The sequence below is a fragment of the Nasonia vitripennis genome, chromosome 4, assembly GCF_009193385.2.
Source record: "Nasonia vitripennis strain AsymCx chromosome 4, Nvit_psr_1.1, whole genome shotgun sequence".
NCBI classification, from domain to species: domain Eukaryota; kingdom Metazoa; phylum Arthropoda; class Insecta; order Hymenoptera; family Pteromalidae; genus Nasonia; species Nasonia vitripennis.
The window spans coordinates 10,944,855-10,959,510 of record NC_045760.1 but is presented as its reverse complement, the minus strand read 5'-3'; the positions used below and the strand labels follow the sequence as shown (position 1 = coordinate 10,959,510).

The following is a 14,656-nucleotide window of genomic DNA, read 5'->3' as shown; positions in this document are numbered from 1 at the left end:
AAAAAAATCTGCGTTTTTCTTTTTACGTCGTTTAACAGAAGGTCTCCATGTAAAAATCACGCGCTTTTTTATCGTCTTAACTCGAAGAATTGCTCGGCCGCACGTGGAAGAGGGAAATTACGTAGACGTGTCCCTGAAAAAAAAGAAATAGCCCATCGCGGGGGGATGTCGGCCCGTTATATAAAAGGAATGTCGCGATCTGCATGCCCCAGTTTCTGGTTGAGGATTTCACGGATCGTGCATGATATTGCAAAGTTCTTGTTTTTTTGGGCAGAATATTGTGAAGTGACACGTTACGTGCAAATTTTGATATTTTACTGGTTAGTTCGGTGTCTTTCTTATACGTTATTATTCTTTGAATTTCTTCCTAAACTTCTTTTTATTTTATTCTATGACGGTGTTAAAGTTTGCCATTCAAACTTCTGTATAAATAATTGAATTTTGTTAACCTCAGGATTAAAATGAAACGCCATATAATTTTCAATTCAAACTTCCTCGAATTGGAATAAGAAATTTTAAAAGATCGAAAAATGCAAGAGGCATCAAACAAAACACTAATCCATAGTTTTCCCGTCGCACTTTCCTCGCCAAGGAACGGTGGATCGTGCAAATCGAGAAAAATGTATAATTCAATGAGACTAGCTAGCTACTAAAGTCGCTCGCGTTATCTCCGTAGAGATAATCCACTTGCATTCTAATTAAAGATCAGTCAAGACCCCACTCCATATCTCGAGCCTATCAGCTCCGTCATCTGTTCGGGTTCTTCCGTTCGACAACAGGTGCTTGAGCGCAAAGTCTCGATCCGATCGACACTCGTTGTAATCCTTCGCCGAATCGCGCACATAAGGATATCGAACCCGCGCCCGCTTCCCCCCGTCGAGCAGACGAAATTTTCCACCGCGATAGCAGACGCCACTCGCTGCGCGCGTTCCGCTGCAAAGCGTCGTCTGCCCTCTCTTTCTGACTGAAAACTCGCTCTTTTCTCGTCTCGAATCACGTACACTCCTATCCCGATTATACAGCCGCTCCCTCCTAATTAATAAACGCTAAATCTTGAATGAAAACTAATGAAAGTATGTTTGACAGGCGCAGCTTCGAGTCTTCACCGGCGGAGCGCGACGATCGCCCAAATCATTGAGGAAAAAAATAAAGAGCTACTATAGCTGTGTACTGGCTCGCGCGTGCGCGAATAACGTCCACACACACGCACACAGGACAAGCTCCCCGCATCAGCTGCAAACCAGAGAGAGAGAGAGAGAGAGGGCGGGTATGAGTCCCGTATAGCCGGAGCAGCGCACTAGAGAAAGCCGTCGAGTCCCGCTGCTGCAGCGAGCGAGTAGCGGGGACTGCTACTTACACCTATATACGCGCGTATAGAGCATAGTGTTGGTGAGCGTCTACAGGGGCATATGTCGTCGCAGCTTTTGGAGCCGCCAGCGTCGCTACGCCAGTCGCCACTTTCGCAGTCGTCAGCTGCCGAGACTCCGAGCGAGTGCCACGTTATACGACGAGCATCACAAGCCGAGTGTCAGCCGACAACTGCATCAGCAAGAAAGCGCGCTGGTCGCAGACGGCCGCTTATCATGTCGAGCAACGGGCCGATCGCACCTGAGGCACCGAACAAGCGCATCATGACGGTCAGTATCGTGCTTTTATCATTCGGAGGCTCTCCGCGCGGCTCTCTCTCTCTCTCTCTCTCTCTCTGTGCGTGTGTGTCTGTGGCTACGATAAGATTTTACGCTGATGCACGTGTGGGGGGGGGGGGGGTTGCCCGTCGCGTGGGAGTATTATATAGCGTACCTACAGTGTATGGATGCAGCCGAGCCTGCGCGAAGGGGACGAAGCGCGGGCGCGCGAATCCGAATGAGGGTAGTTTTTTTCACCGCAAGGGCGGCTAACTAGTTTTGCTGCTGCTCGGTAAATTGAAAACTTTTCGACGCCATGCGTACATACAGCGGAGGGTGCAGGAGAGTTTCGAGCTTTTGTACACGTTGCGTGGCTGGATTGGAGCGCTTTAACGAGTTTCGAATTTTCGTGGCTACGCTCTGGGGATTGCATGGTTGCGTGATTTTTGCGGGGACAGTCGGGTTTATTCGTGAATATATAATTAATTGTTTTACTGATAACAAAGTCGTTGGCGAGCGAATAATTGAAACTCGAAACCGATTATAATACTTGTGTGTGTGTATTATCACACTCGAAATTGTACAAGTCGTACCCGAAACAACGCGAGAAACGGCTCCCTCTGCAAAGTTGTTCAAATTGCCATTATACAACAGCGCATGCTATGTACAACGTATAATTCGTCTAATCTAGCAAATTGCTTTGAACTTGCCAGAGGCGATTCGAGCGCGCGTTTTGCGCGAGAAATTTTCGAGTCGTCGTTATACGCTCCTATACGTACACGCATCGGTGAGCAATTTTGAAATTAAAAAATTATTCGCGGTAAAATAATCATCAACACCAGCGACAATCGAGTCTCCCCATTCACTGCGGGTTTATTGATACAGGAGAAGTTTTCACGTAACGCGAACTCACGCGAAGGTAAGCATGACGCTGCTAATGCACAATACTTTTGCTGTACACGAACAACACATTCACCGGCGGATGAATGAACGCTCGTGTGTGTAAATGGGCTTGCCCATTGTGGGACGATCTGATATAGGCTCCGAAAGGAGAGACTATAAGTCGTGGATTGTCCTTTTACTACGTGTAATCCCGTCAGGCTCGCTCGGTGGAAAAAAAGCAGAAAAATCTCGAACGTATATCCGATGCAAATATCCAGGTCACGACGGTGCATTCCATTATCGCTGTACGCGGCGGGAAAGTGCTTTAAAAAGAGGTTTTTTTACGTTGGAGTAGATTTTTATTCAGCCCATCAGTGTCGAGGTCGAAGCTCCACATATACACGTGTATCAGTCTTATAATTTCGACGAAAAAAATTGCAATATGATAAACAGATTAGATTAAACAAACAAACGTTAATGTCACCGAAACAGACTGATAATGTATTCCGAATATTCTATACTTATAAAAACACGTATAATCATATTTATCCGCTCGGTTCTACTTGAAACTCGCGGATAATTTCCAATCTCGGCCGTGATCGGGAATTCTCTTTATTCCGCGTGCATTACTTATATAAAAAAATCGCCTTATATATAATACGCGCGTATAAAATCGAATCGCTCTCTCGCGCATAATTCGATTATTATACAGCAACTCAAGCTGCTTTCTTTTTCATTCCAGAGCACGGGTACATATAGCTTTTCCCTTTCTTCCTCCTTCTTAATGCACATCACGACGATTCCCTCGATTCGTCGAAACGCGCTTCCGCATTTATCGAATACACGTCTCCGCACTTTCGCACAAGGCTGATCGTTGATGATTTCTTCCTCGTGTGTACCCGCGAGAGCCTGCGCGTATACTTTCTATTTCTTTACACCATCCTCGACGAGTGTGTTTGACCTAAGTTTGACCCACTTCCTCTGCGCCTCTTTTATCTCTCTTCTCTCGAGGAGAGAAAGAGTGAGAGTGTGTGAGCGTGTGAGCGTGTACATCAGAAGACGAGGAATTCGACTCTCTCGCGGACGAAAGGGTCGAAATTTTCGGCTTCGGTCTAATAGGAATAATCTCGCGATGATTATCAATGTTTCAGAAGCGCACCGGACATTCGATAAGAGCCCCTTAATCCCCGAGGTGCGCTGCGTGCGTGCGATTGTTTTGTTTTTACAGAGAAAGTTCTTGTTTTCAAGTGAGTGCATCACCCGTGCTGGGGTCTTTTACCTAGGCGTGGAATTTTTTTCCCCCGTCGAGTCCGATGATAATATCGAATGTTGCGTGTTATACGTTTGTCGAGTGTTTCACTAGAGCGGTGGCGTTATTGTTTTTTTTGGCAAAAATGATCCGGAAAATTGTTCAAGACAACAGTATCGCTTGTCACAATCACGTCTTCGAAGGTATTGACGCGGAAAAAATGTTTGTGTAAGGAAATACGTCGGAGGAAATAAGAATCATCGCGAGAGTACAGATTGACCATCGGCTGAGAAACGAATCGCGTTGTTGCCGAGATTCTAAGATGTGCTGGACAATCGCTTTCTATACACACACACACACACACACACACACACACACACACATCGTTACAATATCTTTACGCTCGTACATATATACGTGACCATCGGAGAAAAACCGAGCGCGCGCGTGCGACACGTGAAGCCGGACTTGAAGTGCAATTGCTCCACTTTCGCAGCGGTAAAAGTTATACGTATTGAACTTGCCTTTTCTTTCGTGCGGAACGTGTATATATTTTTTTTCCTCTTTCTAAGCGCTCGCGATGTTTGAATTTTTCTCCAAAAAATATAGTCTGTTTGCCTACTTCTATATTATTGTTGATTATACAGGCGAGTTGTTTTTACGACTCCGGGCAACTATTAAAGCGAACAGTAGCTGCTGCTGCACCTATAGAAACAAGTAAGGCAAACGCGATGTGTACACTCCACCCTACAAATAACGAGGGTTGCCTCGTCAAGGTCGAGGTCTTTTTTTCCATTCCAAGACGCATATCGTCGAGTACGCGCAGATACGCTTGTATAATCGAGCGAAGTTTCCTACGCATCTCCGACTGCCCCTACCTCATACGAGCCGAATAACGTTATCGAGGAGCGCGCGATAAAGCTCTATTTAATGGCAGGAGTTTCCTCGCGACCCGATCACTCCGCGGCGAAAATCAAACCGCATAGGATGCCGTCGCGAACGCAATTGCTGCAGAGACTCGGGAATGGCGATTACATCGACGTACGTGTTCCTCTCTTCTTTTCAATCGATTTCAATTTATTCCCATAACTCAGAGGGAAAAAAACGAAATAGTAAAACAAGTAATCATCCGAAACTCTATTCTCTCTTTCAGACCTGCACGAACGTCTCATTCCAAGCGCACCACGTGTCGCGCCTGAAACGCGGCCGAGCCCTTGGCACAGTCCGCGGTTTCCGGGGCTGCACCGTGTGGTTGACGGGTCTGTCGGGTGCCGGCAAGACCTCGATCGCCTTCCAGCTCGAGGCTTTCCTCGTCGACCTGGGCATCGCCGCCTACGGCCTCGACGGCGACAACGTCCGCACCGGCCTCAACAACAACCTCGGCTTCACCCCAGAGGACAGAAAGGAGAACATCCGCAGAGTAGCCGAGGTCGCCAAGCTCTTTGCCGACAGCGGTCAGATCTGCCTCTGCAGCTTCGTCTCGCCCTTCGAGGAGGACAGGCAAATGGCCAGGGAGATTCACAAGGAGTTCGACCTGCCCTTCTTCGAGGTCTTCGTCGACACGCCGCTGAACGTTTGCGAGGCTAGGGATGTCAAAGGTGCGTGCCAGGTTTTTTGCTGTTTTTGCGACCATTCGATTATATCCAAGCATCCGATGAAGGTTACGGGTGTTTGCCGATCTTTGAGAATAAGTCAAATTTTAAAATATCAGTTTCATACACATTTCGAGCTTGAAATAATAATAACAACGATGAAAATTGCACTCCACAGGACTCTACAAAAAGGCCCGCCAAGGTGCCATCAAGGGCTTCACGGGCATCGACCAGATGTACGAGCGGCCCTCGAACCCGGACCTCGTCGTTACCACGGAAAACTGTACCCTCGAGGAGTCCGCCTTGACGGTCATCCGCTTCCTCCAGGAGAAGCACATAATTCCGGACACCCAGGAGCCAGGCGCACCGCTGCGCGAGCTCTTCGTACCTCCGACGAGAGTCGAGACTGCCAAGGCCGAAGCCGAGACGCTGCAGAGCGTCGAAATCGGCGAAGTCGACGTCCAGTGGCTGCAGGTTCTGGCCGAAGGCTGGGCTGCGCCGCTCACCGGGTTTATGAGGGAGGACCAGTACCTGCAGGTATAGATCGAGGGACAGTTGTTTGCTTGCTTTTATTTTGACCGTTGTCTGTGTTACCGCTATATATATATATATATATATATATATATATATATATATATGCGTGTGTGTGTGCTGCTTGCGTTTCACTTTTGCTTCCAAGATTTGACGTTGCCTTGCCAACAATTTGAGTTTATCCTCCTTACACTTCAACTTGAGAAAGCTTCCATGAGTAAGCCTTTATTTTATAATCGTACTATATGAAATTGGTTTTGTGCACTTTCAACTTTATTTTTATAGAAAAAAAGAGAAGACCCAATAAACGTACTTTTCTAATCATCTAAACTCTTCACTCTACTCGAGCACACAATACAAACATCTTATCTTCCACCCAGGGCCGATAACCCCGCTTCCTGGTCCTTTTCCTCGTGGCAGTCAATTCCGGCTTTATCTTGATCCTTGACATGCAGGCAACAAGTCTGTCGAGCGCCCTTCCGCTCGGCGCGCACTTTCCAATCAACATTTTCCGAGAGAAGTGATCGCGGCCTCTCGAATCTCGGCCCTATTCAGTTTTACTGATTACTGAATTCCAATGCTCGATCGGCTCTCGCTGCCTCGTTCCCTGCTCAGGACGTTTTAATTATTTGCATTTTGTCCGTACCTTGCTTCGATACTTTTTTTTCTAATCTCGGTTGCATCTACGATCGATCTTTTTGTTATTATTAGCATGATAAGATTTTTGTTTTTAAAAGCAAGAATCAAATCTTATCGAATTTGATGAATTAGTAGATCAGAGAAAGCAAATCGAAAATATTTCATATTAATTAAAATGTTCGATTCGATATCGCAGGTCCAACACTTGAAGTGCCTGATTCACGACGGCAAGGAGGTAAACCAATCTGTCCCAATCGTTCTGGCGGTGAGCAGCTCGGATAAGAGTCGACTGGAGGGTCTGTCAGCGATCTGTCTGAAATATCAGGGCCGGTCCCTGGCTATCCTCAGACGTCCCGAGTTCTACTTTCACCGAAAGGAGGAACGATGTAGCTGGCAATTCGGTACCAACAATACCGGCCATCCAACCGTCAAAATGATTCACGAATCAGGCGACTGGCTCGTGGGTGGAGACGTCGAGGTTCTCGAGCGCATCAGGTGGAACGACGGCCTCGACGAGTACAGACTGACGCCCAACGAGATCCGGGAGAGATGCAGGAAAATGAACGCCGATGCCGTCTTTGCGTTCCAGCTGAGAAATCCCATTCACAATGGACACGCTCTACTCATGCAGGTACTGCCTATATGGTCTTGCTTTTAAATTTTGCGTATTCTTCACTACATGCTGTATTAATGTATTCTGCTCTGTTAAAGGACACGAGAAGACGTTTGCTGGAAGAGCGAGGTTTCAAAAATCCAGTTCTATTGTTGCATCCGTTGGGAGGATGGACGAAAGACGACGACGTGCCTCTCAAAATTCGCATGCTGCAGCACAAAGCTGTGCTCGACGAAGGCGTCTTAGATTCCAATTCGACACTTTTAGCCATTTTCCCCAGTCCAATGATGTATGCCGGTCCAGTCGAGGTGACTATAGAGCTCGAAAAGAAACACAACGAGAACGCATTGAGACTAAACTCTTACATTTCTTTCTAGGTGCAATGGCACGCGAAAGCGAGGATGAACGCCGGTGCGAACTTCTACATCGTGGGCAGAGATCCAGCCGGAATCCCCCATCCAGACAAAAATGCAACGCCCGACGGCAATCTCTACGATCCTACGCACGGGGCTAGAGTTTTGTCTATCGCTCGAGGCTTGCAGAAATTAGAAATAATTCCGTTCAAAGTGGCTGCATACGACACCGTGAACAAGAGAATGGCCTTTTTCGATTCGAGTCGGAAGCAGGACTTTGACTTCATATCGGGGACTAGGATGAGAAGTAAGTTGTTTCATTGTGCAAGCATCATACTGAATTATAATAAAAAACGTTTGCAATTACTAAGGTTGCTTTTGAAATTTCAGATTTCGCCAAAACTGGAGAGCTACCACCTCCGGGTTTCATGGCTCCAAAAGCCTGGGACGTATTGGCAACGTATTATAAACAATTGAACTCCAAAATGTAAGGCCCGATGATAAACTAAATTTTTTAATCAATTTTCAAGATGATGAAAGGTACATTGCTCGAGAGTCGTTCTTTCATTGTTATTGTATATGTGGTTTTCGATGCACAAAGAATATGTACAATGACTCTAGCAATGTGCTGTAATTTTGCATTCCACTTAGGCAACGATTTTTTTGTTAACGCTGACCATACTTGACGATTTGTATTGCACAAAGTGAAAATACGAGAATTCACTGTATCAATCATGCACTGTGGAAACTGTTCCTCTTGCTTAAAACTATATATAGCCATTGGAATCTTATACAGATATAGCAGATTTTATATATATATATACACACACACACGCGCGCGCGAAGAAAAAGGCTGAGAGCCATCAAGAGTATATTTTATATATGTTTTAAGAATTTCAAAATGAAGCATATACTATGTTTGAGTTTCCACATAATTTATCACTGTTTGTACATTTATAGAGAATTAATATATTAGTTATTAATGGATTTTTAGTATTTTAAATCTTTATTGTAATAAACTGTAATCGTGAATTTATCAAATTGAAGATACTACGCATCGATTTTTTTATGTAAAATTCAATGTTCATAAAATGTACAGAATATACTAAAAGCTTATTGATCTATTTTAACCATGCACCTTGTCTTCCCATTGTTTTTATGTTAACGCTATAAACCTGTGCAGTTTATATATATATATATATATATATATATATATATATATATATCTTTTATGATTCAATAAATTACGTCGACTTTAATTTGCAAAACTGAATTTAACAAACACATTTTCTTTTATAGTTTGAAAAGCTTTATTTACTTAAAAATATGAATTTTTTACAATCGCCCTTCATCGATAATTAACATATTAATTTCAATTATTAAAAAATGATTAGTTATCGATAAGAATTACGTTTAATCTACCTACGTATTTATACTATTTTACAAGATTTTGTTTTTAATATCATCTCAATAAGAACATTTTTGCGATTTGAATCCCCAGGCTTGATGAACGCTAAAACGCTCATGCTATCAATAAAACTAAGTTATGTAAATGTACAATGTATATGATTTTTTAAACAATAAATTTCAAATATTTTTCTAATAATAAATAACTAATGACTATAAGAAAAAACAATATTAGCATATTGTTCTTATATAGTCATACTTACATCAGCGATAGTATATAAATCTTAAGTCTTCATTCACACTAATCTTATACCAAGTTTTCAATCACTTCACTTTCATATACGAACGCGCATGTTCGTACTCATAAAACACACAGATGAACTACTATCAACTCAAGTATATATTATTCTTCTGTATAGTTTAGTTGTTATACATTATAGAGGCGGTTGCTAAATTAACTTCAGCAGTGGCATCTGACAAGTCTGGCAATGACAGCATAACTGGTATTACTTGGATCTTTCCCGTTTCGTCTTGTTGCTGAAGATGGACCACAGTTCCTGGTTGTATCGTGTGTATAGTTCCTGATTGTAACATGTGCTCATTTATTATATTACCAGTAATCATTTCCGATTCAATCTGATCCGCTGTAACTTCTTCCTCATAAACTGTTCCTTCTTCCATACCTATCACGATTTTACTCGAGTCACTCGCATCTTGTGATGTATCCTCTACGTACATCTGAAAATAAAAATAAACTCATTAACGCTTGTAATTTGACAATGATGAATTCGAACAACATAAAACCACGAAACCTACCTGGTCATAAGATGTTTCAGATTCCTCATTTATTATTTCTCCATTATCATTAAATTTAATAATTTGTGTTTCATCAAAAGTTTCGACCTGTCCTTCAACCTGTTCTTCGTATTCTTCTTCCTCTTGCTGTTCAGCATCGTACTCCTCGTGCTCCACTTCGGAATCCTGCTCTTGTGAATTTGAATCTTTTTTTTTGACACTCTTATTCGTATTTCTCCCAGTAACGATTCTCTTAAACCCAGAACCGCCAAGGCTTTCGTGCCGTCTCTCATGCTTGTTCTTATCACCCAGGTACTTGAACTTCTGCTTGCACACACTGCAACTGTAGGGTCTCTCGTTCGTGTGGGTTCTTTCATGACAAACCAGCGCACTGACTTGTTTACACCTCCATGCGCAGTACCTGCACTGCAGTGGTCGCTCGTTGCTGTGTCTATTCTGCTTGTGTTTGATCAGTTGGATTTTAGTCTTCAACATAAAGCCACATATGTCACAGGTGAACGGCCGCTCGTCCGAGTGTGATATCATATGCGTCTTCAGTCTAAGTTGGTTGACGAACCTCTTGGGACAGTGAGGACAGGCGAGGGTACCCTCCAAACGATTGTGCTCGATCATCATGTGGTGCTTCAGTCGAACTTCGGACGTAAATTTCAGATCGCAATCCAGGCATTTCATGGGTTCCTTTTCCGTGTGCGTGTTCTTCACATGCGTTCTCAGAATCATCTCGGTTTTAAAGGTCTTGTCGCAATGATAGCAAGATACTCGCTTGGTCTCGGCATCAACGCTGGATTCATCCCTGACGATGCCTGGCATCGTTTCGTTATGTATGTGAGCCAAATGCCACTCCAGCGATCGTGTGGAGATCATTGACCTGTTGCATATATGACAAGTGTAGTTCCGACCGTCTTTGTGCGTACGATTTCTGTGGATGACGAGCATCGAGTGATTGGGGAACTTTTCACCGCAAAGCTGGCACGAGCATTCTTTCAGACCTCTGCTATCTGCCTTTAAGTGAACTTTCATGTGCAACCTCAGACCATCGCGTCTGTTAAACCCAACGCCGCACATATCGCACTTGTATTGCCGTTGATCTTCGTGGATCCTTATGTGCTGCTTCAGAGTTGATGTATTCTTGAACATCTTATCACAATGAGGACATTGAATCGTGTAGGCCTTGTGAGTATGCATGTGCTTGGACATACTGTAGACTGGTATCATCTTGTGACAAACAGTACATTCTTTCTTGTTATTTGTTGGCTGATGTTTTCGTATTCTATGATGTCTAAGACTTGCTGGATTTTTGAAATCTGACCCGCAGTCTTCACATAAATAAGGTCTGCTGGTGGTATGAACCGATTTTAAGTGGAAAGTCAGTTTTGTCCTGAAGGCAAATCTCTTTGAGCACTGTGGACATTTGTAAATCTTTTCCAACTGCATGTGTCGAGATTTGACATGCTGATCTAATGTGCCCTGATGTTTGAATTTTTCACCACATAGATCACAAAGCTGACCATTTTGCTCATCACAATGTTTTTGTTCGTGCTGCCTTTTCTTTCCTTTAGACTCTAGTATCATATCACAGTATTTGCACATCAGCTTCTGTACACAAGTAATATTATGACTGCGCTTTCCCTTGTGAGTTAGAAATTCTTGTTGACAATCTTCACAGTAATGCATTAATTTGAAGTCGTGAATTTTCGAATGCTCATATTCCATATCCCTGCTTGGAAAAGATTCATCACAAAAGTCACAATCAAAAATTTCTTTAAATTCAAAAGGATCTATATCCACTTCTGGTGTAGCGAAAAATTGTAGAGGTAACTTTTCCAAAAGTACATGATTTTTTGCCTCATACAATGAAATTATATGTTCATCTTTTAAACGTGATACGACGATTCTCCGTTGTTTTAAATAACTAATAAACTCTTGTATATCTTCATCCTTTTGTCTTAGAAGAGATTTTAATCTATCTGTGCAGTCTTCTGCTAAATCTTTATGAATAGTTTCATGTCTCTTTTTAATATCTTTCCAGCGCTGTTGTATTTTTGTCAATGGAGCTTCATGCTGAGATGGAAAAGCAGGTGTTTCAGAAAACTCTATATGATCTACATATTCTTCTGTATTTTCCATCTCGTCTTCTTGTTCTTCCATTTCTATCTCAGTTGAAACCTCTCCACCTATGACTCTAGCTTCTAAGTTCTCATCAAAATCCGTTTCTGTCATATTTGCAACTTCTCCTAAAATTTGAACTCTTTTCTTTTTATATTGTTCTATTTGTTCATCGATGGAATTATCCTTTTTGTTTGCATACTCATATCTTGAATATCCTTTTTGATGAAGAATCGCATCACCTTTTTTTTTACCAAGAGTTTTTTCTACCTTTTTTTCACTTGGTTTGTTCATTTTTTTCACTTTTATTAAGAGCACTTCATTGGGCTTAGAGCCTTTAGCAGTAACATACATTACTCCATCTTCTTGTGTTTTGATTTTTGTAGAATCTTGAAGGTCCAACTTTGGAATTTTCAAATCTTTTAACTTTTGAAAATCTATTTTATTAGGTTTATCATTACTATCATCGCTTATATTTCCACTTGATAACTTCCTCTTTGAGGTATTAGATGATTTTGTCAGTGGAATGAAGGATTGGAAAGTCTGTGAAGCATTTGTAGTATTACTTTCTACCAACTTATTTTCAGGTTTGACATCTTCTTGGGCTCCTTCAGAATGCTCAACTTTGATGTATGCATCCAAACTCTCATCATATTGATACACTGAATCGTTGTGCTTATCAATGTCATCTTGTATAATTATTTCAGATTCTTTGTCTAAATCAGTTTCAGACTCCATCACGTTATTTGAATAAGTCTCAGATTTTGAAGATTTATCAGTATTGATATTAGATCCTGTACTTTCGTCCAGTTCTATATAAGATTCTGTAATTTTTTTACTATCAACTTCATCTGTATAGTTCGGATTGTCAGGATCAAATTCTTCAAAAGAATCATTTCCAATACTACTAATCTCATTCATTTCAGTACAATCAATATCTTCAGCCTCACTTTTAATTCCTTCATTATCGAGAACTTCATAATTACTACTTTCCATGGGTGTTTCTTTTTTTATAAAAACGTCAGTCATCTCATCATCTTCAGATGTTTTTGGAAAATTATTGAATGAATCGCAAATCGATTTTAATTTAATTTCAGCTTTTTTGATTTGCATGAAGAATTTATAACTCATTCTTAAATCACAAATACAATCCATACACATTTGAGTAGACAAGCTATCATGTTCATTTATGTCTTCTAAGTGTTGTATTTGCTGTGCTAGTCGCATCTGCTTTCCTTTAACACTGAATATGTTAATCAATGGAACTTTCAAACCAGCACAGGCACGGCAATATTTGTGTAATTTCTGTTTAACTTCTATAGGCACAGCTGTTGGTTTTTTAACAGACGATGATGGTGACAACGATGTCGATGAGAGGATTGTTGGCAACTTCAATCGAGGTATAGCTTTCTTTAAATCGTTCAGATTTGATATTTTCAATCCAATATACTTTTCTTTCCCAGAATTTTCCACTTTTGAATATATAAAGTTACTTGTGAAGCCTGTGTTTGAATTATCTGACTTTTCTGTTTGAGTATCAGTGTAATTGTGATCCTCATTGTCAGATAAGTTGATTTTCTTAATTTTTATCACCTCCCGGACATCTGTAATAATAATAAGAAATAAAAATGATCAGACCTGTTTTATATCGAAAATAAGATACCAGCTGGTAATATTAAATATAAACAACTTTTCCAACATTATACACTAAGCTATTTACTTGTATTTCTAGTACTTGATACAGCACCTGAGGCTATCTCCATATCCCCTTCCTGCGTGTCCGAGTCCTCTTCGGACCTTTCATTGTTGTGCTTATTCTTTTCGTACAAAGCTGGACTTTGACCAGCAGCAGCATTCGTGCCATCGATTATAGAACTGTCGCACTCCTCAAAATCCATGGACAGAAAACTGTTGTTACTCATTGTTGCTCCAGCAGCTAAAGCTGCCAGCTACTATATGTATATCACTTCCAAAAATTATCCAACGTCACCTAAGTATCATCCACCTGCATAAAATCGAAAAGCCAGCGTCAACAATCATCGTCGCTCCTCCAAGAAAAATTCAAATTCTAAGGCAGATCGTGCGGTCTAGGCGTCTAGGCAAGAGAAATATACTTATAAGCGAATAATGATATTTACCTTCATGATTCTTCAATGTGGCGCTGTCCAGATGGCGCGTGTCCCAACGACGGAACCGAGAGTTTTGTTATTTCGTGGTATTTCGTCTTTCTACAGAGCTCAAGAACTCATGGCTATTTTCGCGCAGACCCTCGTATTGTAACCCGTGGTGGAGAGATTCTCCCAGGACAGAGTAGACAAAGAGGCGTCGCGGCAATTTTTCGCTCAGATAATAGAATGACGGAGCGAAATATTCCGACGAGCGAGCAGCTCTCGACAAGACACTGCACCGCGTGCAAATGGCCGATTATGTGCTGCTGCTTTGCTGATGCATGCAGAGCTGCGACCAAGGCGAGGCGGCGCCAAGATTTGTTACCAGTAGACGTGTTGACCTATTATCACTGTCAACCTGCAGGTTGTTCGACGGGAATCATTGCATCAAATACTATTTAAAGCTAGAATTTTATAATTGTTGATTTAATGTTTTTTTTTCTACTTTTCTACGCTTTTATAGAAAATACTTGACGAGAAATCATTTCAATGATAGCTGCATCTCCTTGCCGATGGCGCTGCTGTAGTCTGTACTTCGGGTTATTCTGATTGGGCGTTACTGTTGCGAGTGATGAGTTTCAAGTGCAAATATAGCGCATAAACAGTATTTTTTTTAATTTTTAATTTTTTTTACGTAAATTTTGCATAATATACTGGCGAAGCCTGTTGCTCATT

At 41.8% G+C, this 14,656-nt stretch overlaps 2 protein-coding genes across 4 annotated transcripts; one reads left to right on the top strand and one right to left on the bottom strand.

Moving 5' to 3' along the window:
• Positions 1 to 200: 200 nt before the first annotated feature.
• LOC100115439 (bifunctional 3'-phosphoadenosine 5'-phosphosulfate synthase) lies at positions 201 to 8,614 on the top strand. Of its 2 annotated transcripts, XM_016988104.3 has the most exons (8): positions 201 to 320; positions 1,087 to 1,637; positions 4,910 to 5,354; positions 5,527 to 5,885; positions 6,715 to 7,149; positions 7,230 to 7,439; positions 7,509 to 7,791; positions 7,875 to 8,614. In XM_016988104.3, exons 2-8 carry the CDS (start codon positions 1,410 to 1,412, stop codon positions 7,973 to 7,975), a joined length of 2,061 nt encoding a protein of 686 aa, XP_016843593.1. In that variant the 5' UTR covers positions 201 to 320; positions 1,087 to 1,409; the 3' UTR covers positions 7,976 to 8,614. The 2 variants fall into 2 exon arrangements, with proteins under 2 accessions (XP_016843593.1, XP_016843594.1); XM_016988105.3 differs by lacking the exons at positions 201 to 320; positions 1,087 to 1,637 and adding an exon at positions 4,318 to 4,797.
• Positions 8,615 to 8,775: 161 nt separating this feature from the next.
• Positions 8,776 to 14,481, bottom strand: LOC100680290. Of its 2 annotated transcripts, none has more exons than XM_008210421.4 (4): positions 13,952 to 14,481; positions 13,561 to 13,818; positions 9,708 to 13,417; positions 8,776 to 9,629 (listed from the first exon to the last, which is right to left on the bottom strand). In XM_008210421.4, the coding sequence occupies exons 2-4, from the start codon at positions 13,733 to 13,735 to the stop codon at positions 9,312 to 9,314; spliced, it is 4,203 nt and encodes a 1,400-aa protein (XP_008208643.1). In that variant the 5' UTR covers positions 13,736 to 13,818; positions 13,952 to 14,481; the 3' UTR covers positions 8,776 to 9,311. The 2 variants fall into 2 exon arrangements, with proteins under 2 accessions (XP_008208643.1, XP_003426972.2); XM_003426924.5 differs by having other exon boundaries at positions 13,534 to 13,818; positions 13,952 to 14,205.
• Positions 14,482 to 14,656: the final 175 nt, after the last annotated feature.

Coding starts and splice junctions, on each gene's coding strand:
- LOC100115439 (XM_016988104.3), top strand. CDS start 1,410: ATGTCGTCGCAGCTTTTGGAGCCGCCAGCGTCGCTACGCCAGTCGCCA. Junction 1,638..4,909: donor CGAACAAGCGCATCATGACG/GTCAGTATCGTG, acceptor TCTCTCTTTCAG/ACCTGCACGAACGTCTCATT. Junction 5,886..6,714: donor GGGAGGACCAGTACCTGCAG/GTATAGATCGAG, acceptor TCGATATCGCAG/GTCCAACACTTGAAGTGCCT.
- LOC100680290 (XM_003426924.5), bottom strand. CDS start 13,735: ATGAGTAACAACAGTTTTCTGTCCATGGATTTTGAGGAGTGCGACAGT. Junction 13,418..13,533: donor ATCAAGTACTAGAAATACAA/GTAAATAGCTTA, acceptor TTATTATTACAG/ATGTCCGGGAGGTGATAAAA. Junction 9,630..9,707: donor CTGAAACATCTTATGACCAG/GTAGGTTTCGTG, acceptor TTTTATTTTCAG/ATGTACGTAGAGGATACATC.